The 25,810-nt window shown below is 44.1% G+C and overlaps 3 protein-coding genes and 1 long non-coding RNA gene across 9 annotated transcripts; 2 read left to right on the forward strand and 2 right to left on the reverse strand.

The window, feature by feature from the left end:
- Positions 1 to 797: 797 nt before the first annotated feature.
- si:ch211-217a12.1 (alanine aminotransferase 2-like) lies at positions 798 to 11,463 on the forward strand. 5 transcript variants are annotated; one of them, XM_010885859.4, is made up of 12 exons: positions 798 to 1,113; positions 4,828 to 5,014; positions 7,433 to 7,522; positions 7,622 to 7,730; positions 7,833 to 7,966; positions 9,336 to 9,579; positions 9,690 to 9,769; positions 9,838 to 9,974; positions 10,134 to 10,308; positions 10,435 to 10,590; positions 10,720 to 10,832; positions 11,010 to 11,463. In XM_010885859.4, the coding sequence occupies exons 2-12, from the start codon at positions 4,877 to 4,879 to the stop codon at positions 11,098 to 11,100; spliced, it is 1,467 nt and encodes a 488-aa protein (XP_010884161.2). In that variant the 5' UTR covers positions 798 to 1,113; positions 4,828 to 4,876; the 3' UTR covers positions 11,101 to 11,463. The 5 variants fall into 5 exon arrangements, with proteins under 5 accessions (XP_010884161.2, XP_010884159.2, XP_010884158.2 ...); XM_010885857.4 differs by having other exon boundaries at positions 4,848 to 5,014; XM_010885856.4 differs by lacking the exon at positions 798 to 1,113 and adding an exon at positions 4,372 to 4,527 and having other exon boundaries at positions 4,848 to 5,014.
- LOC105019575 lies at positions 2,950 to 4,312 on the reverse strand. The gene is made up of 3 exons (XR_828660.3): positions 4,252 to 4,312; positions 3,285 to 3,337; positions 2,950 to 3,108 (listed from the first exon to the last, which is right to left on the reverse strand). It is a non-coding gene; the product is annotated as an uncharacterized LOC105019575 (long non-coding RNA).
- A 1,129-nt stretch (positions 11,464 to 12,592) lies between the features above and the next one.
- On the forward strand, positions 12,593 to 19,410 carry emc9 (ER membrane protein complex subunit 9). 2 transcript variants are annotated; one of them, XM_010885861.3, is made up of 7 exons: positions 12,593 to 13,054; positions 14,653 to 14,849; positions 15,013 to 15,089; positions 18,270 to 18,339; positions 18,484 to 18,578; positions 18,808 to 18,977; positions 19,206 to 19,410. In XM_010885861.3, the coding sequence occupies exons 2-7, from the start codon at positions 14,655 to 14,657 to the stop codon at positions 19,208 to 19,210; spliced, it is 612 nt and encodes a 203-aa protein (XP_010884163.1). In that variant the 5' UTR covers positions 12,593 to 13,054; positions 14,653 to 14,654; the 3' UTR covers positions 19,211 to 19,410.
- On the reverse strand, positions 19,128 to 25,693 carry irf9 (interferon regulatory factor 9). Its single transcript, XM_010885862.5, is given in 11 exon segments — positions 19,128 to 20,156; positions 20,253 to 20,368; positions 20,620 to 20,903; positions 20,905 to 21,016; positions 21,124 to 21,177; positions 21,317 to 21,401; positions 21,522 to 21,667; positions 24,281 to 24,461; positions 24,597 to 24,719; positions 25,011 to 25,074; positions 25,590 to 25,693. Coding segments are annotated over 10 exon segments (1,290 nt in total). The 5' UTR covers positions 25,068 to 25,074; positions 25,590 to 25,693; the 3' UTR covers positions 19,128 to 20,024.
- Between the last annotated feature and the right edge of the window lie 117 nt (positions 25,694 to 25,810).

The following is a 25,810-nucleotide window of genomic DNA, read 5'->3' on the forward strand; positions in this document are numbered from 1 at the left end:
GTGATAGTGGCGTCCCAGTATCCAGCATCTCCAGGCAGTACCAGCCTCTGACTCTCCCACTCAGCTCTGCAAAATAAACACAAGCTGTGTGAGGGCTGCAACAAAACATTAAGACCCAGTAGTGCGGCCTGCTAGTAATCCGAGGGGTGAAAAGTACAAAGTAAGAGTTATCGGCTGGTTTAATGTCCTCCTTCAGGGACATTCCTAATTAACATCAAATTGACTAGGGAAACTGAGTTCATTACTTACCAGAGATCTTAGTTGATACTTTTTCCCCTCATCATTTTAATTTATTTCATCCCTGCTTAGTTCTGAACTCCCTTTACCTGGTCATTTAGGTCATAATTAGGAAACTGATAAACCCAGCCGAGTACTTTTACATTGTACTTTTTACACCTGCTCGTAATTGACCTGTTGCCACTGCGTGTGACAACATGTATCCTCTCAAGCCTGTTTAAGATAAACCCAGTAAGGTACACACCAACAGGCGTGTGACAATAAGGCCTCAGGTTTCAACTATGCAAGTCAACATGCGTGTGGCGTTTCACATGACCTGCAGGCGTAAACCCTGCTGACATGAGGACAGGCAGTCATGTGACCACGGTGTGCACGGTGAGGTGCCTGGGGGGGGTCACGGGGGGAATCGCATGTTGCGTGTCCATCACGTGAGGACTGAGGTATCGAATGTGTTCTCCACACACACATTCCGTCTCTGTGGGCCGTACTGCATGTCCCAGGTGTAGCACAGTGTCACTCCCCTGCTTTTAATGCTGGCTGATCCTAGACCAGTTGACCCAGCGAATGGGCCTGCAGTGGAACTGGGAAGACCGGAGCCCGGAACAGTCCAGACCTGTGAGTGTTGTTTCTGGGTACAACCAGTTCACACGTGGGCCAAAGACCAGTGAGAGTGGCTCTTATTTCACTCCTCAGTTTAAACAGCCGCCGTCCTTGAATAGGGCCCAAATATTCACCGGAGGGCGGGGGAGGGGTGACACCACCCAGCAGGACTGTCTGACACGGGTGTCAGGGTAAAACAGAACGGCCTAAGACGGGGAATGATACGCAGGGAGCCTTCATACTGATCATCATCCGCAGACTGGACATTCGTCTCAGGTAAGCGTCGAGGGCAACTCGCTGTGATAATCTGCAAGAGTAGGGCTCGGTAGGAAAGTCCTGAAGCAGACCGGACGGTCACAGCTGTTACACTAATTTATGACTTTACGTCAAACTCTGTGGAATGCAGTGTTCTGTTGTTTGCCATCAGGCAGGACACATAAGCATGTCGAAATGGCGGTAACCAAACTGTGTAACGGGTATGTAGCATGTTACGTAATCCAGGGAAACTGAAGACAGGGCGTGTATAGACTTGTAAACGGCAATGCTTTCACAAAGGATATGCGCCTTACTCATACAGAGTAGCAGTGGAACACTAAGACATAATCACCCACTGTAGATACGCCAAGTGAATAGGACCTATGCAGTGAGAACATCTTAGAGGGATTGTTAGGAGCAAACCAGTTTGGCGATCACTCCGAAAGGTTCGGCGCAACGTTGACTCCGGATTCGTCACACCGTTGACAAATGCCACGTGACGTGGATTCATGAAAATATGTCACCACACTTGACTGAGCAGGAGGGATCATTTGAGTTGGGATGTTGACATGTGTGCAGGAGGGTGCTTGGGTGAGTGTGTGTGTGTGTGTGTGTGTTTGAAGGCGGGGGGCTGGGCCTTGAAACTGAGGTGGGGTGCAGCTGTGTATAGTTGGGCCTGCCAAAGGAACACATAGAGTGGGTTAGAGGACTCTGGGCAAATGTAATATGTGAGTGAGTAGCCGGTAAAAACAAAAATCATTACGCTTAGGGTGTTATTGGTGTACTGATATCCACTAGGTGGGACAAGTAAAATCCTACCAGCTGGATGGAAAGTGCATTTTGACCAATTCTGGGACAATGGAATAAGGAGCAACTGACAGCCAAGGAGTGCACTAGCTGAAAACATGGCAGGAACTCTGATAGATGAAAATGTGGACGATTGTGATTTTTTTGATAGTGTTCTTGTATGAACATTCTGACCATGGCTACTTCCTCTTACCAGGTACCCCTTGAAAAATAAGGTTTTATTAAAGGGTTTTGTCTCCTGGTTAAATAAAGGTAAAAAAAAAAAAATATGAATTAATGACCAGAATCTGTCATTTTAATGTGGTTAATGAGTACCATTTTCTACCTTATCCTTCCTAACCCGAGAGTCTTCAGGAGATCACGTGAACTGGATCATTAGGAAGTCCCACGGACATGCCTATATTAAAATGTTGGATGCCTTCTATTTTTGTATCCTTTACTTAACCTTCATGGACTCCATACTGGGAAAGGCATAGTGATGCATCCCCTAAACTACTTTATGCTGTAACTATACCCTCCTGAGTAGACCAGGGGCCAGTGAGAAGAAGAGCAGGCTCAGTGCTGTGTGACCCAGAAATGTGCAAATGTTTGAGGTGTCCCAAGAAGGTAACAGAAGAACTTATGCAAACACTGCTTTCATCTAAAACGTTGACCTTTGACAGTTATTTCAAAATATGTATCTTGTTAGCCTTGTGTTCTTTACATTCGCCCTAGAGATCTCCCTCAGTGTCATTATGACAAAATGGAGAGAAGGACCCAATGAAAAGATAATGTAAATGTTGGTTACACTTTCAGATATCTTCTATGCCAGTCCTTATCTTGCGGTACCTTCTGAGAATAACCCCAGTTCCACCTGACAACAAAAATGTATACAATATCAAGATGTGACATACAAGTTAAAATATTCAAGTGTTTCTTATCTTTAAGAGCTTTCTCAGTCTCAATAATCCACAGAGCTATGGCTAAATGGGTTCCAAGAGTCCAGTCCATCATGGGACTGACTGCAGTTATGCACTGTAATGGGTTGGTCACACTGTCAAAAAAAACAAAAATACAGTTGGATGGCCTAAATAAAGAGACCAGAGAAGTGTATAACGTTTCAACAGTGTATTGGAAGATGTGGTGTTTTCCTTTCTTTCCTTTTTACTTATCCTTCAGGCAGGGTCCCAGCTAGGGCTGAGTCCCCATAATGCCATTCCCTCACAGCACCTACAAGGAATGTAGGTGCCTTACTTTCACCAATGGTTTTAGTAAAAGTCAAACATTTCCCTTTTCTGACAGAATAGCCTACCAAAAAAAATTACAAAAAATCTATGCCCCTCAAAGTTCTGAGGTCCAAAAAAAGCAAAACATAAAGCACCAATGACCCAATTGCAGTACATTACCTGTACTCTCAGTGAGACATGGAGTTGAATGGGCATTGTGCCTTATTTTTGCACTGTAAAATACATACAAAAATAATGAAAAGTCAATTGGGCATTCATAAACACTACTTTAGCACCAGAGGTGTAAGCAGTACAAAGTACTGGGCTGTGTTCAACATTTTAGTGAAGTTTTAATATATTTCCAGGTAAAGGTAGTTCATAATCAACCAGTGATCAACAAACAAAAACGAAAAATTATAAATGAAGGTTTCTGGTTAGTTTTTAACTCCCTTAACCCTCTCATTTAGGTCTGAATTAGTAACCTCCCTAAATGAGTGAACACAGCTGAGCATTTATAGTTTACACTTTTTATACATCTGATTAGCACACACTAAATGAACAAACGGCACTATATTAGAAATAGTTCTCAAGATCTGAGGTATGAAACGTGTTCTTCATCATATCGTGTAGAATGTGTGCAGTTTTTTTGTGCAGTTTGACTTACTGCCTTGCTTTTTGGAGATTTGTAACAATCCGTTTAGCAACCGAGTGACGCAGCATGACAACCTGTACGCGATTGGTGAACTGTATGCTGGGCACGCGCTAAACTAATATATTTCACAAATTCATTGTTCCAAGAGATTCTGTTACCTGTGTTTAAATCTGCTGCATTCTATGACACGCATGATTTAGCGAAACCGTGCATATCCACAGATACTATGTGCGCTTGTTTAATAGTTAGTTGCAATTCGCTCATTTAAAATCAGCGGTGTTGCATTAGCAAAATGTTTTTGACTAAACTTCTATGAAGTCCGAGACCCAAATCACACATGCACATGTTGAAGACAGCGAACATTTACAGGTCAAAGTTGAATTACTAAATGGGCAATAAACCAACAAAGCGGGCTGGACACATTTTGATGAACAGCTGAGGAAGAAATAGGTGCAAGGACATTGACATATTTTAGTTCTGGTTATAAGTAATTACCAGAAAGAAGAGAAGTTCAGTTTTCTCCGAGTATTTTTCTCTTGCTGGTATTTACGTCTTTACGAACGTCATGAACAAAGCATTGAGCTACGCAACAAGGAGGTGTGACAATCTCCTTAGAAAAAAATGTATCTACTCCACAGTTTGGAGGGAGTTTTTCTGTACTCCCTCCGTTCAGGCTCTATTGAACCAATTGGAAAGTCAAGGCTGGCTGTAGAACTGATCAGTCAGTTATCTAAGGATTGTTTCAGGCTCAGGTTTTGTGTGGCTGATCTGGTAAGAGTTGTTTCAAAGAAAACGTTTTGATTTTCAAGTTTATTTCATTGAGAGCTAAACAAGTGACTAGTGATTTCATGTTTAATGGAATGTGTGGTTTCTCTTTGCAAGTGTTGGAGACCGGTATGCCTGTGTCTCTTCAGTACAATGTTCAGATTCCGCGTAGGCTGTTCTGCAACATTTGTATTGGCAGTTACTGTAACGTTATCGCATCCTTTTGTTTTACTTCGTGCACACTTGGAACTAACCTTCCAACTAACCAAACATCCTCCACTTTTCTATTTATCTCACATTTCACAGACTTTTTCGTTGGTTTTCAGCGAAACAGTGTGCGCTACCGACACCCAAGATGACTGAAAATGGATTAGGGCACCGGGAGAAAGTGCTTAACATGAACACTATGAACCCGAATGTTAAACGAGTGGAGTATGCTGTCCGGGGTCCAATTGTGCAACGTGCTGTGCAGATTGAAAAGGAGCTCAAAGAGGTAAATATGTAAGTGTCAATTCTATGGAAAAATGCTACGCTTTCCTTAGGAGAGCACAAACCCAAGAGTTGGAAAGTAATGTACTGCTCTTTGTTAAGCGGCTGTGATGTAACCTCCGTGTGCACTGAAATTAGCTGATCTACCACTGTTCTCCACGTTGGAGTCACATGCTTTGTAATCGGTCGAAAGGAGTGGAAATGTCACTCACTATTGCTTAATGAGGACCAAACTAGAGTGCCTTGGTTTAGAGTAGGACTGTACATTATGTTCCTACACTCTGCTGTAGTGGATCTATTTCCCCCAAAAGATTATTCTGATTCCATGGAACAGAGTTCACCAGGATCAGTGCCAGCAACAGCTTTAACCCTGCTTCCAACTGGAGGCCAGGGTTAAATTCCTCAATAATACATGAGAAGTGGCACAAGTTGATAAAACAACACAACCGGTCGGTCTGGATTAACACAAATACCCTCCTTAGTCTGTTCCCTTATTTATACCATGGCTGGCATCGAAATACTGGGGCCCACAATGTAGGACTCTGAGTTGCCGAGGCTTATTTTCCTGAAAGATTTAAGATAGAACTTGTTACATGATTTGGCCAATAAGTATTGGGGCAAAATGTGCTTGTGTGTGAGATTGGAGCCCTTATAGGTTCATTGTCAATGAGGGGGTGATTGAGAATGCTTAGTTCCTCAGTTAGGTTTCTATGGCAACTGACCTCCATTGCCTGGCTTTACTGCTAAGAAATAATGTATTTTTGTGAAATGTCCCTGTCTTACAACAAGCAGAAATAAGTGGTTTAATAACAACAAAGTTCTTGCTCAAGTCTTGTCAATGTTGATAAATGAGTCTAGAACTCGCACTTCATAGCGTATTTGACAGAGCATACAGAGTCGTCAAGATCTTGTTTGGCCATTCCACGGCCTGCTTTTCAGTGCCTGTTGCTGAACGGGAGAACAGGGCTGAATGGGGGGAGGCTGCAGGGGGAGGACGACTGGCACTTCTCACACAGCAAACACATTGTTGGACCCAAGTGAGCGATGAGAACATGAATGGATGGTCTGTGCGCCCAATCTCGGACCTCAGAGCCACACCAAAATAGGCATCAGCCTTTAAGTAAATTCAAAACAATAACTGCAAAGATTGACATGGGACCAGCTAAAACCGGGCCTTAGTTTTCTTCTTTTTTTTTTCTGGTCTGAAACAAAGCAAAGGGACAAATGAGATGACAAAGCCTTTTTGGTGGTTTTTCCTGTCCATAGCAGGCTATGGTCTAGGAAGGCGTTTCTCACTTCGTAATATTGTGTTTCTAAAGATATCAAAGATAAATCAAAATGTAAAATCAGGGCTTTTACTCTGATAGGTGGGACTGCCAAGTTATGTGTGAATGATGGGTATCATTTGATATAAAACCAAGTATCTCAAGCAGCCCAATTCTGAGATGTATAAAATGTTGTCTTTTTACTAAATTGTTATTTTCACTCATTCGATCAGCTCTGTAATCAATCTATAAAAATATCTTATGAGATCCGTTCAAAATAACAATTAGGGGTGGGAAGGAAAATGTGAATCGGGCAGACCTGAGAAATCACAATGGCTTGCATAAACGACATCATGGAGGAGATGACCTCAAATGTCACGTACAGATCCATCTCTGGGAACAACAGGACAAGCATAACAACTAAGGCGCCAGGCCAGGCCTGTGTGGTAATTAGAATCTGATGAATCACTGTAGGTTTGGCTAATGGAGATCATGGACTCTGTCAAAAAATTAAATGGACCAGAGATGATAAACAGCGTGTGCCTGATGTTGCTAAACTTGAACAAGAATTCATTAGGTCAGTGTAACATTACAGAATCCCACAAATGGCATGATTAATTCTGAAAAAATATGACTTGATTCTGTAGTGTATCAATGCCCTGAGTATCAATGCCCCCCCCCCCCTTATTACACACCCTGGTTGGCATTTATGTGCTAGTTGTAACAACACTTGCAAATGTTACTGCTTGCCTGTCGCATGATCATCCCTCAAACCAGTCACTGGTTTATAAGACAAAATAAATTCAGCTGTTTTCACAAAGTGCTTACTCAGATCCCGTGACTAAAATGGAAAAAAAGGCCCAGATAACCCTGGACAAGGCTAACCGGACAGGAAAAAAAAAAAACTGCCAAGGATTGACCCAGAGTACCAAAGGTTTACCAACAGGCCACCGGCCACACTGAGTATTTCTCACAATGTTTTCTTCCAAAAAGATCCTGAGACTATTAGGGACTAAAGATCACCCCCCCCCCCCCCACATTTAAACATTTAACATTCTTCAACTATGTCCTCTCCTCCATCCCCTTAATATTAGCATTTATATTTTTCATCTACACCGAATGCCTGTGTTTAACAACCACTCTCTATCTCTCTGCAGGGAGTGAAGAAGCCCTTCTCAGAAGTTATTAAAGCCAATATTGGCGACGCCCATGCCATGGGTCAGAAACCAATCACATTTTTCCGACAGGTCTGTTTATTGGCATTCTGAAACTGGAATATGTTGTCCACGTGGCCCGTTATGAAAGAGGCCTGTTTACTTGACGTGGGCTTCTTTGGTTCCCGCCAGGTTGTGGCACTGTGCGCGTACCCGGACCTCCTAGAAGACAACAAGTTTCCGGATGACGCTAAAAACCGAGCACGGCGCATCCTTCAGTCCTGTGGAGGGGGAAGTTTAGGTAGAACAACTCTCTTTAGGCAGCCATTGAGTCTGCCATGCTTCGTGGCAAGCAGGGCTACTTATCCATTGAACCATTACGTCTTCTAAAAATCTAAATCAGGTGCGTACAGTGCCAGTACGGGGATCGAGGTCATCCGACAGGACGTTGCTAGGTACATTGAGAAGAGGGATGGCGGAATCCCCAGCAACCCGGACAACATCTACCTCTCCACGGGGGCCAGTGATGCTATAGTGGTAAGGAGGCTATAATGTATTCCACCTTTATTCATACCGAAACCATTGTTGTAACTTGTTATAGAGATTCAGTCTACGACCTAGGTCTGTTACAGCCGAGCCCTGTGTTGAAGCAAATCAAAATACCCCCCCCCCTCCCCCCCAAAAACTATCAAAGACACAGTTATGAGAAACATTCATAAGGAGCCACAGAAAGTTCAGTTATCGAGCGGTTGAATTGCCCTGTAGGCACCCAAACGTCTGATGGACATTCTGTGACTAAGGAGTACAGTGGACAAATCTACTCTGAATAAACCTGTGGTTTCTGAAGGCTGTGACACACTGCGGTGATTGTAGACTTTTGCGACCGCGTGGCGCTCGTCCTACCTCCGGTAGGTGACCTCATGCTGTGGTTTTGACTACAAGCCCACGGCTAGCGTCTGGCGCACAAGCCTTAACTATAACCAGTCTTGATGACTGCTGATTATGGTAACTGCTAATCGTGCGGGTCACACTCACTTGGGCCACAAACTTGGAAAAACTACATTTTAGATTTAAAAAATATATATATGTTAGAGCTCCATTAACACGTGCTGCAGCACTAACCAGCAGACTTGGATCAAGTTTCAGCCCCTGTGGATTCCTTAGTGTTGACAGCTAGCAAAGCTCTTGGGATGTCTTTTTACATTTAATGGAGTCAGTGTAAAACCTTTTAACATATTGGCTCTGCACAAACGATTGACTATGATTTATTCCTTTTTTACATTTCAGGGTAGAAATGGTAGTTGGGGTCAAATGGAGAGCCTGCAGCAATCAGCAACTGTTGAAGCTGTCAACAACTGCATTTTTTCCGTAACGGGCCCACAGTACCAAACGATCCGATTAGGCATCGCTGTAAAGGAACTGTTCTTGAGGGGTTTTCCTATTTTTCAGAGTTTATTTACATTCCCATTATCACATTGTGTTTTAAAAGTATGCCGGTCAAAACTTGAAGCTGTTTTTCTAGCCTTAGCCAACGATGCCCTATTCATTTTATGAATAACATTAGATATGTCACAACTGAACACGGGGTTGGATCTGTTCTTCACCCTAACACTTGTATATGGAGTGTGTCCATCTGCAGTAGAAGTGAAAACACTGGTGAAATGCTCTAGTGCTAGCTCGGCTTCTGGGATAGTGGAAACGCTGTCACGCTTAGTTAAGATCTTGCAAGAAGGCTTGTTCACAAAGAATTATGAAATTTCTTTCAGCAAGGGTTTGGCACTCCAAATTCAGACGTCTCTGATACAACAATAATAATCCCAATATCTTTACTGTATGAATCTACCCAGTCCTGAATCAGTTTATATGGGTCTCTAGCCTACACCCCCCAACTTCGGTTTCCCCACAGACTATGCTGAAGCTGTTGACGTCCGGGGAGGGGAAAACCCGTTCGGGGGTGATGATCTCCATCCCTCAGTACCCCCTCTACTCTGCCGCACTGGCGGAGCTGGCGGCTGTCCAGATCTCATACTACCTGGATGAGGACAAGTGCTGGGGCCTGGACGTCAGTGAGCTGAGGAGGGCTGTGGAGGCCGCCAGGGAACACTGTAAGCCCCGTGCCCTCTGCATCATCAACCCTGGCAACCCCACAGGTAGGTGGGCACGTTCCCTCTCCACAACACAACCGCCACCAGGGCTTTGTGAGCCCTTCATTTTTAGCCCAGTCTCGGCTTCGGTAACTTAACTCCCTTCTCTGTGATAGGTCAGGTCCAGAGCAGGCAGTGCATTGAAGATGTGATCCGATTCGCTGCAGAGGAGCGCCTTTTCCTGATGGCCGATGAGGTAACTGTTTTTAAATTATTTCAACCTCCTTTCTGATAACGACTGCGTTCCTCATCTTTGTCTTCCAGGTGTACCAGGACAACGTGTATGCAGAGGGTTGCCAGTTCCACTCCTTTAAGAAGGTTCTGTTTGAGATGGGACCAGAGTACTCCAACACGGTGGAGCTGGCCTCCTTCCACTCCACCTCTAAATGCTACATGGGAGAGTAAGTCTGTGGCGACTCGCATAGGGACTGAGTCTGTAACTTGGCCGTGTACATTTTCTATAAATAAAACCACAGCGAAGCCGGACACGTCGTGCGGTGAGGTTGGCTTCAGATAACTGCCAGAACATATCACAAGGTGTGTGTCCTCGTGTCCCGCAGGTGTGGTTTCAGGGGGGGCTACATGGAGGTGATTAACATGGACCCTCAGGTGAAGCTGCAGCTGACCAAGCTGGTGTCCGTGCGGCTGTGCCCCCCCATCCCTGGGCAGGTCCTCCTGGACCTGGTGGTCAACCCCCCCCGGCCAGATGAGCCTTCCTACGCCACATTCATCAAGGTCGGCACACACTTGACCTGGACGCCACGTGTGGATTCCCCCCCCCCACACGTTGCGTCAGCGTCATTAAAACGAGCGTTTCTGTCCCGTATTGGTCTAAACCCCCGACCTCTGACCTTTTCGCAGGAACGTACCGCTAACTTGGAAATCTTGGCCGAGAAGGCCAAGTTGACCGAGCAGATTTTCAACACCGTCTCAGGTATCCGCTGTAACCCCGTCCAGGGAGCCATGTACACCTTCCCCCGCCTCACGCTACCAGAGAAAGCTATCGCTGCAGCCAAGGTCTGTCAGTCACAAACGTCTGCTTTTCCCAGTCCATTTATTAACCTCGTCACAGTTCCTTACTCTTCTTATTCCAACCACGGCTATGTTATTCGGGCCATGTGCTCACACCACCCTTTATCTCTGTAGGAGAAGGGCCAGGCTCCAGACATGTTCTACTGTATGAAGCTGTTGGAGGAGACTGGCATCTGCCTGGTCCCCGGGAGTGGCTTTGGACAGAGGGATGGAACGCACCACTTTAGGTTAGGCCTCAGTCTGTTCGCTGTCGCCTGTCTGTCAAGCTGTCACTACCACACCTTGTCATGCCAAACACACTGAGTGTGCCCATCCACTGCTGTTGTTCCAGTGCTCTCTGTCCCTGGTGATGATGCATGCTGAGATAACCCTTCCTGTTGCACTCCGTTTGTTGCTCTGTGTAGGATGACCATCTTGCCTGCAACTGAGAAGTTGAAGATAGTATTGGAAAATATCAGGGCGTTCCATAAACGGTTTACAGAAGAGTTCTCCTAACAACCAATCAGCAATTGTCTTCATGGTCTGGGCGGAGCCAGAGCCCCATCACTGCTCGTCAGACACTCTATAGAGTGTGAAAATATGTTGAAAATATGCCAGTATGTCTTTAAGTGCCACTATGTTGTTGGACCAGTTCAACACACCTGTTTGACTCCATCTAGTGTCCAAAACTTAACATTACAAGAGAAGCATTGTCTTATGAAAGTAGCACAGAACATGGGCTGTTCTGTCTGAACAAATTGTTTTACTTGTGTGTCAGACAGTATCTGAGCTGTGTGTTAACCATATAAATAGACTAGGCTCAATGACTTCAAATGCCTGTTGTATTAATTATATTTCTATGGCAAAAACACTGCTAAACTGTTTGTCATCTTCAGTTCATGATTGTTGCAGTTGAGTTCCTTTTCTGCCAATTATGCTATTGTGATTAGGTTAACTAGTCAAATGTCAATATTTTGGGCCAAAATAGTTTTATCAATGAATAGTTGGCAGGGGTGTGCTTCTATTGTCTATCAGAGGGAGTGCAATGTTTTTGTTGAAAGAGTACTTAAAAGAAAATGTCATTGTATGTAATGTGCACAAATAAGTCTGAATGGTGCTACAGAATTTATAATAACTAATATTGGTTTCATCATGAGGTGTAAAGAAATATTTTGTCAGACAAATCAGAGTTCCTTCGACAAAAAACTATACACTGCTCAAAAAAAAGGGAAAATGTAATCATCACAGTATAACACCAAGTCAGTTAAACTTCAGGAATATCAATCTGTCCAGTTAGGAAGCATAAGTGATTGTGAATCAGTGTCACCTGTTTTGGTGCAAATGTAAAGGACAACAGGTGCACTGGAGAGGCAACAGCAAGAAAACACCCAAAAAAGAAAGGTTTTGCAGGTGTTGGCCACAGACAATAACTATTTCCTTATCCTTCCTGACTGATTATTCTTCAGTTTTGTGTTTTGCTAGTCTCCTTGTCACTATTGGTAACGATGCGGTGCCAGCAGCCCATTCAGGTTGCACAGGTAGTCCAGCTCCTCCTGGATGGCACATCCATACATGCTGTCTAAAGAAGGTTTGCGGTGTCTCCCAGTACGGTCTCAAGAGCATGGAGGAGATCCCAGGAGATTAACCGTTACACAAGGAATGCTGGACAGGGCCGTAGAAGGGCATCAACCCAGCAGCTTGACCGGTATCTGCTAATTTTTGCTACGACCTCCAGTAAGGGTGGCATGAGGGTCTGATGTCCTCTAGTGGGACCTGTGCTGACAGCCCAGCACCATGCAGCTCAATTGACATTTGCCAGAGAACTCCAGAATTGACAGGTTTGCTATTGGCATCCCGTTCTCTTCACAGATGAGAGCAGGTTCACGCTGAGCACGTGACCGACGTGATGAACGTTATGCTGCCAGCAACATCATCCAGCATGACCGGTTTGGCGGTGGGTCAAGTGATGGTCTGGGGAGGCATATCCTGGTGGGGTTGTACCGACCTCCACGTGCTAGCCAATAACACATTGCGGTTAACAGGCTATACCGCTTTTTACATTACATTAATACATTTCTCCCCCCACAAGGAACGACAAAGGAATTGATTTAAGACAACTCAAACTCCGTCCACTGGGAGGAGATACTGCAATAGCTTGAATGGAACGAAGCGAATACTAAATGACTGCCATACGCAGAGACCAAAACATTTGATAAATTGTTTAGTTTTTTAGCCAATCCAAACGCAGATGTACTGTTAGTGGGCTGGGCTGGGAAGGAACGGAACGGGAAGTGTAGTGTAGTGTGCTGAATGATGCAGCTTCATCTCCACAGTGCAAACGTTAGCAATTAATTTGTATTAGTTAGATATTTATTAACATGCACCACTAAGTGTATATCTTTTTAATCTTGACGCTTGTTTTTACTGGACTTGTCTCTATTTTGGCTCATCTCAGCAAATATTTTTGACGGTAGGTTGCTAGCTTGTTAACGTTAAAGATGGATAACTCGTTAATCTGGCTATTCAAACTAGCTATAACGTAGAAACCGATGAACGCCTAGCTAACGTTGGCTGTCATTCAATTAGCTGGAGTTTCTCCAATGTCTAGTCTACTACTACACCGTATCTTAATTTTACAAAGGTTAACTGCAATTGACCTCAACATTTCACATTCCAGCTAGTACTACTACTACAGTAGTCGAGTTGTTAATACCAAAGCAAAGGCAAAATGGCTTGTTTATGGCTTCTGATTATAGTCGTTGAGGCCCACCCTGGCGGCAGTGGCACTAGCAATGAAACTCGATTTATTTTAAATCCACCAAAACTACCATTTTCTGAGTAAAGTACAAGATAGTCCACGTTATGTATGTATGATAATGTACTTTTAATGAATTTTGTAATCAAATTCCAGCCACCAGCAGTAGTGTTTTTGGCATACAATGTATTGATGGGATTTGCCAAGGACCACACGAAGCGATATTACCATCATACTTACGTGACAATAGGTATCGGGACTCCAACGATTATGTGTATTGCGAATTCGTTTTGTGAGCTTGCTGCAAAGATGTCATTGCATCTAGCATTTTGCTCACCTTTTATGCTCTGGGGGGCCTGTAGGTGTTTGTTCAAGATGAAATTTACTGAACTATTGTATGAACTGAGTTATTGGTAAACATTTCCGCACTGATGTCGGTAATAACGCCGTACTGACGTTTCATCGGCTGTATGATCCACGTTTTAGTGTCCTTTAATTTTCACCAACACACGGTGCATCTGTGCATTGATCATGCTGTTTAATCAGCTTCTTCATGTCACACCTGTCAGGTGAGTGTATTATCTTTGCAATATTAAAGGGATGTAGACAAACTTGTGTGCTAAAGGTTAGACAAATTAGCCTTTTATTCCAGCTCATTGTTTATATCTGGGATCAGCAGTTTTTATATTTTAGCCGTTTTTTTTTACCAACCCTCTGGCTTACCTATTTCCTCCCAACGTTTCCTGTAATCAAAAGCCTATGTTCTGGAATTCCTGAGCAAATGGAGAGTTGTAGAATTAGATTTTTAATGTTTGATGGTACCGCCTGATGGATATATGGGTCCTGGAGTACAGATTAGCCTTCATTGACTGGTAGTCTTAATTGGAATGGGTAAATCAAATTGCTGGTCACCCTTTTTAGGCAGAAACAAGCTGTTGCATTCAGTGACTGGGGGGGGACACTGGGGCTTGTGGGTTTACTGTGTTGACAGTGTGGCTGCTGCTGAGGGATGAGAATGCCAGAGAGAACTGCTCGTAAGGAAGTGGCTCTGCATTTAAGTAATGGATGAATTCCTTGGCTTTGGTGCAGCAACAGCAAACTAGCAGAAAGCTAATATTGTGTCATTGTCAGAACGAGACATTATAAACGGTCTAACATAACGTCGCCATGTAACTTTTATTTATTTTCTTTTTTTTCTCCCATCAGTACACTGTAACTGTTATTACTCCGTGTCACGATGACAATTCCACTGAAGGCGTGCTTTGTGCTGCAAGTCCTCTGACCCGCACACCTTTTTCCCCCTCTGTCCACAGCAATGGGGGAGGTTGAGCTGTCCTGTCTGGCTTACGTGAAGATGTACCTGCACGCCTGCCTGTTTCCACGGTGCAGTGTCAACGGTCTGCTGTTGTCCTCCAGCCCGGCCGGCGGAGCTGTGTGTGTCACTGACTGTGTGCCGTTGCTCCACTCTCACCTGCCCCTGGCTCCCATCACCCAGCTGGCTCTCACACAGGTCTGTTCGCTTGAGTGGCCGTTGCAGTCCAACGGACAGGACGTCCGCATTACCAGCACCCATCCTCACCTGGCAGTCGGCGTTTACATTGTGATTCAGCCTTTTGGCTTCTCCTGTGTTTGTTATGCAGTGATTGTGACGCTTCATGCCCCCTTTGCTTCAGGTGGATGTGTGGTGTGCACAGACCCAGCAGAGGATTGTAGGATACTACCAAGCCAACGCCTGTGTGTCAGACTGCAGGTGAGCTCCCTACTACTCCCAGCATCACGGTTGGTGTCTCGTAGGGGTCCAAATACTCCCAGCATTACGGGTTGGTGTTTTGTACAGGTCCAAATACTCATAACATCACAGGTTGATGTCTTGTAGGGGTCCAAATACCCACAACATCACAGGTTGATGTCTCGTAGGGGTCCAAATACCCACAACATCACAGGTTGATGTCTCGTAGGGGTCCAAATACCCACAACATCACAGGTTGATGTCTCGTAGGGGTCCAAATACCCACAACATCACTGGTTGATGTCTCGTAGGGGTCCAAATACCCACAACATCACAGGTTGATGTCTCGTAGGGGTCCAAATACCCACAACATCACAGGTTGATGTCTCGTAGGGGTCCAAATACCCACAACATCACAGGTTGATGTCTCGTAGGGGTCCAAATACCCACAACATCACAGGTTGATGTCTCGTAGGGGTCCAAATACTACATCACAGGTATGCATTTCATACGTGTCAGGATATTTAATTGTCACGGGGGAAACGAGATGGCAGCCTGGATGGTTTTTGTCTGAAGCATATGGTCCATGAACGGGTGGTGTTTATAATAATTATTTTGTACACTGCAAATTCAAGTCCCCAAAAAGATTGAATATGGCAATAACCATGTAATCCCTTGATTACATTATATTGGTGGAAATTCGCGGGAATATATTTTTAAAAAATGTAGCTGAGTGATTTACCATTTTTACCCGAAAAATGAAAAGTTTGATTTCTGTCAGGGTTTTTCCTGGCTCAAAATTAGGCAAAGGTGGTACCCCAACTCCCACTTTCCCGCCCTCTCCCAGAAGTCTATATGTGATATGCTTTATATAATATCTGGCTCCACACTTTTGTGTTAAATCTGCTCTGTTGTCCATGTCCACTTGAGCAGCGAATGCATGCTACGATGTCCTCCCTAATAGCAACCAGAATACAAGTAATATTAAATCTTTACATGTTACATAATTTATTTTTTCCAGCCTGTCCCGGACAAGTAGACATTGTATTGGATTTAAGTGCATTCAGCCTATAGTTTCTGCTTGGCTATTTTCCTAAGCCCCCAAATTGGCTCCACAATGCTTCTAGTATAGAGAGCATATCAATCCCTCTTCATTATGTCTGGGCCACCCACAAACATTTTGCCATTGAGCATCAAAACATTTAATAGAAAATCTAGGAATCGCATAAAAAAACACAAAATTACTCAGTATTATTGCTGTCAATTTTTATTATTAAACTATGTTCTTATTAATTTAACTTGCATTAAAAATGCACTGGAGCTGTATATCACAGCCTTGTTGCATAGTTTTTGTTGCTTGCTTTGACGCCATGTCATTTATCTCTTTCTCTCGACTTCCTTCAACTGTTCTTGGCAATGCTGCTTTCCCTGATCCAGTGTCTTCAAGTTTATATATAAATAAATCTAATGATTTCAATGTTAATTGTTTATTTTTACACTGCATATATAAGGTATTTGGGGACAGCAGCTTACATACCCTAATCTAAACGTCTTTTCACCAGTCGTCTTCGTCGGTCTCGCAAACTCTATTGAAAGAAGTCTATGATTCTATTAGAGTTCATCTGAAACGTTAACATTTTTTCCATCCATCCATCATCTTCCGCTTATCCGGGGCCGGGTCGCGGGGGCAGCAGTCTAAGCAGGGATACCCAGACTTCCCTCTCCCCTGACACTTCCTCTAGCTCTTCCGGGGGGACACCGAGGCGTTCCCAGGCCAGCCGGGAGACATAGTCCCTACAGCGTGTCCTAGGTCTCCTCCGGGTGCAAAATAATTTTTTACCATGCTGGCATAAAGAGGCGGTGCGAGATTTTGGGAAGGCGGCCACCTTAGATTTTTATATGCAGGAAAATCCATGTGTATGGTCTCACTTACTCTGCCCAGAACAGGTAAAAATGTGCATGGCTGATGGAATTTTACTTCCTTATATCCCAGAGATTTTGCATGTGGGGCCTTTCACTAAAATATAATTGAGATCATATGCACAGTTTTTACCTAATTCTTTAAATGGTAAGCACTGAGTTCTGTTACAAAGTGGTATATGTCTTTCACAATATCATGCCAAAAAATGAATCTCTGCATGAGAAGAGCTGAAAAAAAATTTAAGGATTGAAAATAAAGTTGGTATATGCTCAGTGCTCTGTTTAAATTTCACAGAGGCATGCTTGTTTCTGTGTGATCTTCGATCAAGAAAATCTGTTTCAATTTGATAGTGTACTAAAAACACGTCATGTCTCCAAATCTATATCTTAATTCTATTGTTTTATGTCCTCTGGGAGTTCAACTGTAAAGTTAGCCTGTCCAGTAGTGTAATCTGTCATAAGAGCCAAGGACTAGCTGTAAACCAGACTAGTGGAGGTGTTGAGATGGAGTTACATTGTAGTACTAATTCATCGCTGTTGGAGATAGTCGCTCATAGTTCAACATTTAGAAGAAGATAAAATCATGCTCTATGCTATGAAAGACACTAGGAATCTTCAAACTGAAGACCCCTGGGATGTCATTTTCAAGTACTTTCTGGCCTCTTGATAAAGCCTCTGTAATTTTGGTTCCTCCTGGAGTTCTAAAAACCCAACATTGGATCAGAATGAGTTATGATCAAGACAGGTGGTCTGTGTCTTTTCTTTTTCTCAGTGTTTTGTTACTTTCTCAGAGCTGTATGTCCTCTCTGTTACACTTCTTCAAGTGCTCAGAATCAGGGTTTTTGGCTGTGTTTCTAGGTTGCAGTCCTGGTCTAGGATATAGTTACTGTCTCTGAACCCCTTGACCACATTTTTGCATTATTACAGTATGTTCTCTCTCCTCTAGGGAGTATACTGTCAGAGATAGTTGTAAATTGTTCTACGGTGTGTTCTTTTATCTCACCAACCGGCGCTCCTTTATGAGAACAAGATTGTCTTTTTTGAATATTGAGTTTTCATTTAGAGGAACTTGGCTAGCATCTGGACCTTTCCCATGCTGCATGCAAAACATACAACCCTGGTTAAAATGTTGTGGAGGCCCTATACATCGCTGGCCTGTTGCAAACCCATACTGTCACTGTTCTTTTATTCATCTTATTCTTGTGTAGCCTGCTGGCCTGCGTACCTCTGTGTGGTCAGCACTAACTCAACCACTGTTTCTTTGTCTCCCTCACTGGGCAGTCCGACGCCGTGCGCGCTTAAGATCGCGGACAAGATCGCCGAGCAGTGTAACAATGCAGTTTTGTTAATGGTAGGCCATCGCCTGTGCGTGTCTGTCTGTGAGTGTTTGCGTATGTCTGTGTGTGAGAGAGAACATGCCCACAGTCCATCGTTCTGGTGAGTCTTCATGCCGTCCCACATCCACGTCTGTAAGTGTGATCTGTATGCTTTTTAGATTGACGGTGGGAAGATGTCTCCTGACTACAGGGTTCCTCCCATCGTGATGTATGAGCGTAAAGACAGCCGATGGACGCTCAAAGACAAACATACGTAAGAGCCAGGCTTCTGTTTTGGTCAAAATGTCACTGGACAGATCTAAACCGTTACCCAAATGATGTGGTTCACTTGTCCTGCTCTCTAATTTGGTATCCATTTAAAGCACATTTAGCAATGTTTAAATGGGGTTTGTTAATTCTTTACCTATACACTTCTAATGTTTAAGTGAACGCACATCAGAGCGATGTTAGAAGTTAAGAGTTAATGCGACCATTTCTTCTAGGATAATGTTACGACAGTGGGAGGAGACTCGGGAAATAGCCGGCCAGCTCCTGGACTCTGGAGATCACTCGTTACTGGTGGATTTTGATAGCCATTTGGATGACATCACTAGGGACTGGACAAATCAGAAACTCAATGCCAAAATAGCAGAGCTTGCCTCACCGGCCAATGGTAATGTCTGAAACAAGCTTATATATTCAGCTGTTACATTTACATTGTTAAATAAAGTTGAAATTATTTGTCTTAAACCTACTGACACTGCAACTGTTTTGTTAAAAATCGTTTTAACACGTTACTAAGCACACATTCACGGCAATGCAGTTACATGAAATACGTTTTTAATGTGGTCACAGAATATTGACATCTAATAAAACATGCATAAATAACAAATATTTACAGTTTGACAGATGGGTCTTCCAGCTCAGTCCAGTGTGCCTTGTCAAACCCAACACCCACGCTGTTAATCCACTTACCAACAGTAACAAATCAGCCCTCTTAATCCACTGGCTGTCAATGGTATCGTAATGCAATGTGCATTCCTTCCCACTGATTAAAGTGTGTAACCTTTGACAAATATATTAAACTAAATCTACAAACATTTAAAGTATTGTGCTGTTGCATTTATATAAACACTAGTTCCTTACTGTAATGATGATAGACTAGATGCTTACTCCAGAAATGTGTTCTCAACATTAAAAAAAAAGATTTTTCTTACATTTTAATGCCAGTTCCATGTTTTCCATTGAAACCCCCTAATTAGGGACCTATATAGGCAGGTGGGTGCAATTAAAGAGGTAGAACAGAAACCAGGAGGCTCCAGGCCTCGTGTGTTAAGAGTTGAATAACCCTGCCCTTCTGGTTGGCATGATAATAATCATATCGCTAAACACCAACTAACTATGGTTCATGAGCCTTACCAGTTACACTGTTACGGAAAATTTAAGAACACGGCACCTGAAAAGTGTGGGATGCAGTACCACAGCATTTATAAAAACGGCATTTAGTAATGTCTCAGACTTCGTGTAAAAGTGACTAGAACAGCAGTGTTTCAGCAAGATTTGGGGTTGGTAAATGATTAGCCCCAAGTCAAGTCTTCCATTCCATGTAGTGCTATTCAGTTTAGTGGTTCATGTCTGACAAGACTTTATCAGATCGAAGTGTTTCAGCCAAAAAGTTATCCATATCCATTCCATACACCGGATTCCTGTGATTTGACTCTCAGGGGTAGGGTATTGGCACTAGGTTGATGGTGACATCTCCTGACTGGCTGGCAAAGTCGCGGAGGTAGGTCATAGATTCCCGAAATTCTTCAGCTTCCTTGACCTGCTGCTGAGCCCAGGGTAGGGTTATCTGGAGAATCAGAGGTTGATTCTTCAATTGCTCTTTACACAACATGAATAATGTGTACTTGCATAAACCTGAAGTGTTTGCAGCAGTTTCCAGTACCTGTGTGATGATGAGTTTGCTGGATGGATCTTCTGTCTCACTGAACTCCTCTCCGAAACACAAGGTGATGTCACACCGAGGAGGGTCTCCCCCACAGCTGCGGAAATGGTCCAGCTCTACGGAAGCAGTAAATATTTGTTGGCTGCTGAAATATCGATATCCAGTACGGCATTGGTTCCAAATTAAGCTACTTAAATTCTCCAAACACATTTCTATTGTAGCCCTGGACAAGCACGGATTGAATTGGTTATGTTTGTCCGGGTCTACAACCACAAAGTGTACTGTTAAGGGTACTGGATGACCTGAGTTGGGAAGCACTGCCAGCACAGAGACATGAAACAAGGTGAGAGATCTCCACGTCACTCACCCATTCTGAAAACCTCTTTGTCAAACAGCTTCTCAGGCTCCACAGCACGGTTCATCTTGTGCGGTCCCACGGTGGCTGAATGTGGGCCAGTCCAGAAGATCCGGCCCTGGCAGTAGCGTTTGGCGTAGACCCCAGTCCCTATGGAAGTCAGCATCACCCCTTTCTCCATGAAGGGCAGCAGGGTGGACAGGGCTTGGAGTTGAGGCCCAATGCCTGGGCTGGAGGTCAGGGTGGAGGGGGGTTCTGGGAGTTGGATGCACGGAAACCTGCCCGTCACTGGCAGGGGGGGGAACCGGCAAGGAAGGCTGGTAGGCGATCCGGACATCGCTGCCCATGACCACACATTTAAGCACCTCCCGTCCCAGGTACTTCACTGAGACATTGTACGAGTCCTGTGCTGGAGAGGTAGAGACGGACCAAGGATGAGACACTGCACCAACTGTTCCTGTTGCCACACGTGATTGAGAAGCTGATTAGGGTTTTACTTCTATGTCAGTCCATTACCTTCAGGTGGAGGACTGGTCTGAATCCGGACATCAACTTGGATCTCATTGTCCGCTGTGAGAAGACAAGAAGTTGAACAGCATGTCAAACACATGCTACGGGAAGACGCCAGAGGGAAAACACTGAGCCATTGTCAACGCAAAAGAACAGATTGAGTGTTTGACAGTTTGAGTTAGTAAGACTTCACACTTACATCCATCATTCTTAAGGATGACTAAGGGCTGATCGACCTGATCCTGCAGGATGGTAAGAACGCTGTGCTCAATTTCCTGAGAAGACTGATAAAAATGTGTTGGTGAGACAGAATTGAAAATAAATGCAGCGGACATGAATCCAAAGATTTCTATAACTTGTTTGAATCTGATTATCATTTTTCCCCCTAAAAATTCCAGACTTACCATAGTAACAGGCAGGGAGGTGCTGACCTCCTCTTTCATCTGCTTCACCTCCTCTTCCTCATTGCTGTCTGAATCACTACTCTTTCTCTTCCTCCCCCTTGTTTTGGCTCGGCTCTTCACATTAACAGTACCCATCCCTGAAAGGCCTGTAAATAAGAGACCATAATGTACACATTTATTTACTGGACTATAACTTGCTTGGAACCTCCATGGTTGCGAAATACACAGATTTGGATGCTCTGGTAACATCTGCACGGTTTGTCCCTTTGGACTGACTAAGAGGACTAGAGGACAATACTACTTGTGTACCAGTGTCAATTTCCTCACCCTGCACCAACTTGGTGCAGGACAGAGAAAGTTTTGAGTCCACAGGACAGAGAAATATTGTACTACTAGTGCCTTCAAAATAAAAGTCCCCATGCTACTTGGATGTACAGCTTATGCATGGAGAAAAAATATGTCCAACACTCAGCTTTTTATGTCCATATCAGCCTGTGTAATTTTCCGTGGCTAAAAAACCTGTCAAATTTCATTAGGCTGGAAATTAACCAATGACCAACCCTTTAATAAGCAAGAAAATCTGATACTGAGCTTGAATTCACAGACAATAATTGGAAGTACTCCATTGCAAATAATATATTTTGGAGGATGCGTAACAAATGGTTCCTTTTAACAGTAATCTTCCGTTAACAAATGGCCTGGATTTAATATTATCATCAAATCATAGTTGCTATGGTATTATGTTTGGGGTCATTGATTAGCTATGGGATGAAGCTTGATATGATTAAATACTACAGTAACATCAATGAACAGATGAGGCAGTTCCAGTGACAGCCAGACACACCCGCCAACACACACAGTTCCAGTGGCAGCCAGACATGCCCGCCAACCCATACAGTTCCAGTGGCAGCCAAAGTCCACTTTAATGGGTAAGGGCCCACATTTTTGACTGGTTCTGTAACACCCCCTCCTAAGGGAACTCTTAAATCACACTTTGGGTCCCAATGAACAACTGTATATTGTCAACAAAATGACGTAAAAACGGCCACTGGAAACTAAAATCAAACGATTTGAGGCCTGGATTCAAACTAAACACCAAAAATCTAAGTAAACAGTTGAAATCACAGGCTGTTCCAAATTGTGTGAATTTCATCACGGCAACTCATAATGTGACTCTGTAGTGTGCCTGTATGCACTCCTGACAACATCTGCACATGCTCCTGATGAGATGGCAGATGGTGTCCTGGGGGATCTCCTCCCAGACCTGGATCAGTGCTTCAGTGAGCTCCTGGACAACCTTTGGCGCTACTTGGCAGAGTCAGATGCATCGATACAAATCATTCCAGAGGTTCTCAATTGGATTCAGGCCTGGGGAACATGAGGGCCAGTCAATGGCATCAATGCCTTCGTCATCCAGGAACTGCCTACACACACTGGCCATGAGGACGGGCATTGTCCTGCACCACAAGGAACCCAGGGCCCACTGCACCATCGTAAGGTCTGACAATGGGTCTGAAGATTTCATCACAGTACCTAACAGCAGTCAGTACTGTTGGCTAGTACGTGGAGGTCTGTGCAACCCTCCAAGGATATGTCTCCCCAGACCATCACTGACCCACCGCCAAACCGGTTTTGCTGGATGATGTTGCAGGCAGCATAACGTTCACCACGGCGTCTCCAGACTCTTTCATGTCTGTTCAGTGTGGACCTGCTCTCTTCTGTGAAAAGAATGGGGCACTAATGGCGGACCTGCCAATGCTGGTGTTATCTGGTGAATGCCAACTGAGCTGCATGGTGCTGGGCTGTGAGCACAGGTCCCACTAGAGGACGTCTGGCCCTCATGCCATCCTCATGGAGTCTGTTTCAGAGAGTTTGGTCAGAAACATGCACACCAGTTGCCCGCTGGAGGTCATTTTGTAGGGCTCTGGCAGTGCTCCTCCTGTTCCTCCTCACACAAGGGAGCAAATACCAGTCTTGCTGCTGGGTTGATGCCCTGCTACAGCCCTGTTCAGCTCTCCTTGTGTAACAGCCTGTCTCCTGGTATCTCCTCCATGCTCTTGAGACTGTACTGGGAGAAACGGCAAGCTTTCTCGCGACGGCACGTATGGATGTGCCATCCTGGAGGAGCTGAACTACCTGTGCAACCTGAATGGGCTGCAGGTACTGTCTCATGCTACCAGTAGTGACAAGGACACTAGCAAAACTCGAAACTAGAGAAGAATCAGTCAGGAAGGATAAGGCGAGAGCAATTGTTTGAGACCACCACCTGCAAAACTATTCCCTTTTTGGGGGTTGTCTTGCTGTTGCCTCTCCAGAGCACTTGTTGTCACTTTCATCTGCACCAAAAATTGTGACATTGATTCACAATCACTTATGCTCCCTAACCAGACAGATTGATATCCCTGAAGTTTAATTGACTTGGTGTTATACTGTGATGATTGTGTTCGCTTAATTTTTTGGAGCAGTGTAGTATCTAAAAGATATTTACAACAGACGGGGTGGTATGCAATGGCTTTCGGGTTACATCTAGCAAACTGAAACCGTGCCATCCTGTTTTTGAGGCTAACTTGTGGTTTGCACCTTGCAGTGCTTCTTCGGGTAGATACACTGGGTTGCAAACTTGAGGCAATTATTGCATGCACAGGATGTGAAACCAAATACCAAAAGTTTCATTTGGACATTACATGAATCTGTTCCAATACTTGACATCAAGTAAAATTCTGCATAAATGTACTTTGCAAATAAAATTATTCTGTCACCTTGTTCACTCATGGGTACAAGCCGGTAGACTTTGTAGGGCTCGGAGATGTCTAGCTGTGACCTCTCGTTGACCTCTTGGAATTCCGGGCTTTTATTGAGAGCACAGCGCAGCCGGGTCTTCCAGGAGGCAGGGTCAGCATTACTCCCGTCAGGTAACTTTCCCTTAAACACTGCCCACGCCTGTGGAAAAAGAGGGGCAGGAAGACTGACACTCGCATATGAGGAGAAAATGTCCACTGTATGTTTATTATGAGGGACTACTACTGATAAATGACCAGTCGATGAACTAGGACGATAAGTTCCTCATGTAAGGACCTTGAAGATGGCGCCATCCTCTTCACTGCGGAAGTCCTGTTTCCCGGCATGCTTCCAGGGAATACGGAACATGGTCTTATCGTCGTCATCCCATATCAGGCCACGGTACCGCCCACTGTTGATCTGCACTCAGACGTTCAACAAGACTAGGGTGAGACCAGGGCAGTGTTTGGTCACTAGTGTTTACATCAGTTGCCACTTAGGTCGATTAAACATTTGGCCAATAGGGGGGGCTGGGCAGTCGGACGAGACATGGGAGGGCCTTGGAATGAAAAACACTGGGAGTGGGGCAACACTCTACTAGACAGACAGTACAACACTGACTGTACAGACCAGATGCTGGCACCCAGTTTTTGTGCAGACAGTTGTTTGCATAAAAAGGATTGTTGAAGCGACACTTTTACAAACATTTACCTGGTCTACCAACCAACAGCGTAGTCTGCGTGTGGAGCGAATTTTCCCAGCTGCCATACCGTAGCTGGGAAGACAGAACAACTTTGTGATTGATTTGTTTTGTGTTAACTGTGTAAACAGGCAACTAACTGGAAAATGGAAAGAAACAAAATGGGTGAGCGTGATATCTGTAATGAACGCACAGGAACAAAAAATATGGTATTTTCTACTGAAGCTGGCCAAACTAACCGAAAGTAAACACAAAAGCGAAACTTAATTACTGGAAGGACAGTGCAAAATGGATCTATGGCAGAGTGACCAGACATAACTTTCAATGAAAATTACCGATCTATAACTCAAAATGTTTTTAATTTGGTCAAGCGATGGACGTTTAACTAATCCATGAAATGTAATAAACCATTTTGCTAAAGTTTTGAATGTTTTAACTATGACTATGCTATCAATAATTGTATCGGTCTGTATGTATATTAAACACAGCACACATGAACCCATTAAAATCTCCGTTTAGAAATATCAAACAAATGTTTCAATTTCAGAATAGTTTTAATGTATAGATGTAGCTATTCAAGTTTCGCTTACCTTAGGTTCCGTTTCTGTTTCCTACAGCTGAGCAACAGCTCAAAGCAATGTAAATGGACAATCCAGAGGCTGTTCTGTTGCCTCAATCGGAGTAGAGGCAGACGCTCCTTTTCCCTGAAACCACGTGACTTTTGGGTAATTTTGTTTACTGCTTTTACCCCCAGAGGGCGACACAACTTTCCCAATATGGCAAATTGTATACAGTACTGCAGTGGGTTTCA

Source organism: Esox lucius, chromosome 21 (genome assembly GCF_011004845.1).
Source record: "Esox lucius isolate fEsoLuc1 chromosome 21, fEsoLuc1.pri, whole genome shotgun sequence".
Classification (NCBI taxonomy): Eukaryota; Metazoa; Chordata; class Actinopteri; order Esociformes; family Esocidae; genus Esox; species Esox lucius.

Coding starts and splice junctions, on each gene's coding strand:
- si:ch211-217a12.1 (XM_010885859.4), top strand. CDS start 4,877: ATGACTGAAAATGGATTAGGGCACCGGGAGAAAGTGCTTAACATGAAC. Junction 7,731..7,832: donor CTGTGGAGGGGGAAGTTTAG/GTAGAACAACTC, acceptor AATCTAAATCAG/GTGCGTACAGTGCCAGTACG. Junction 9,975..10,133: donor TCTAAATGCTACATGGGAGA/GTAAGTCTGTGG, acceptor CGTGTCCCGCAG/GTGTGGTTTCAGGGGGGGCT.
- emc9 (XM_010885861.3), top strand. CDS start 14,655: ATGGGGGAGGTTGAGCTGTCCTGTCTGGCTTACGTGAAGATGTACCTG. Junction 15,090..18,269: donor GCCTGTGTGTCAGACTGCAG/GTGAGCTCCCTA, acceptor CTCACTGGGCAG/TCCGACGCCGTGCGCGCTTA. Junction 18,340..18,483: donor ACAATGCAGTTTTGTTAATG/GTAGGCCATCGC, acceptor TATGCTTTTTAG/ATTGACGGTGGGAAGATGTC.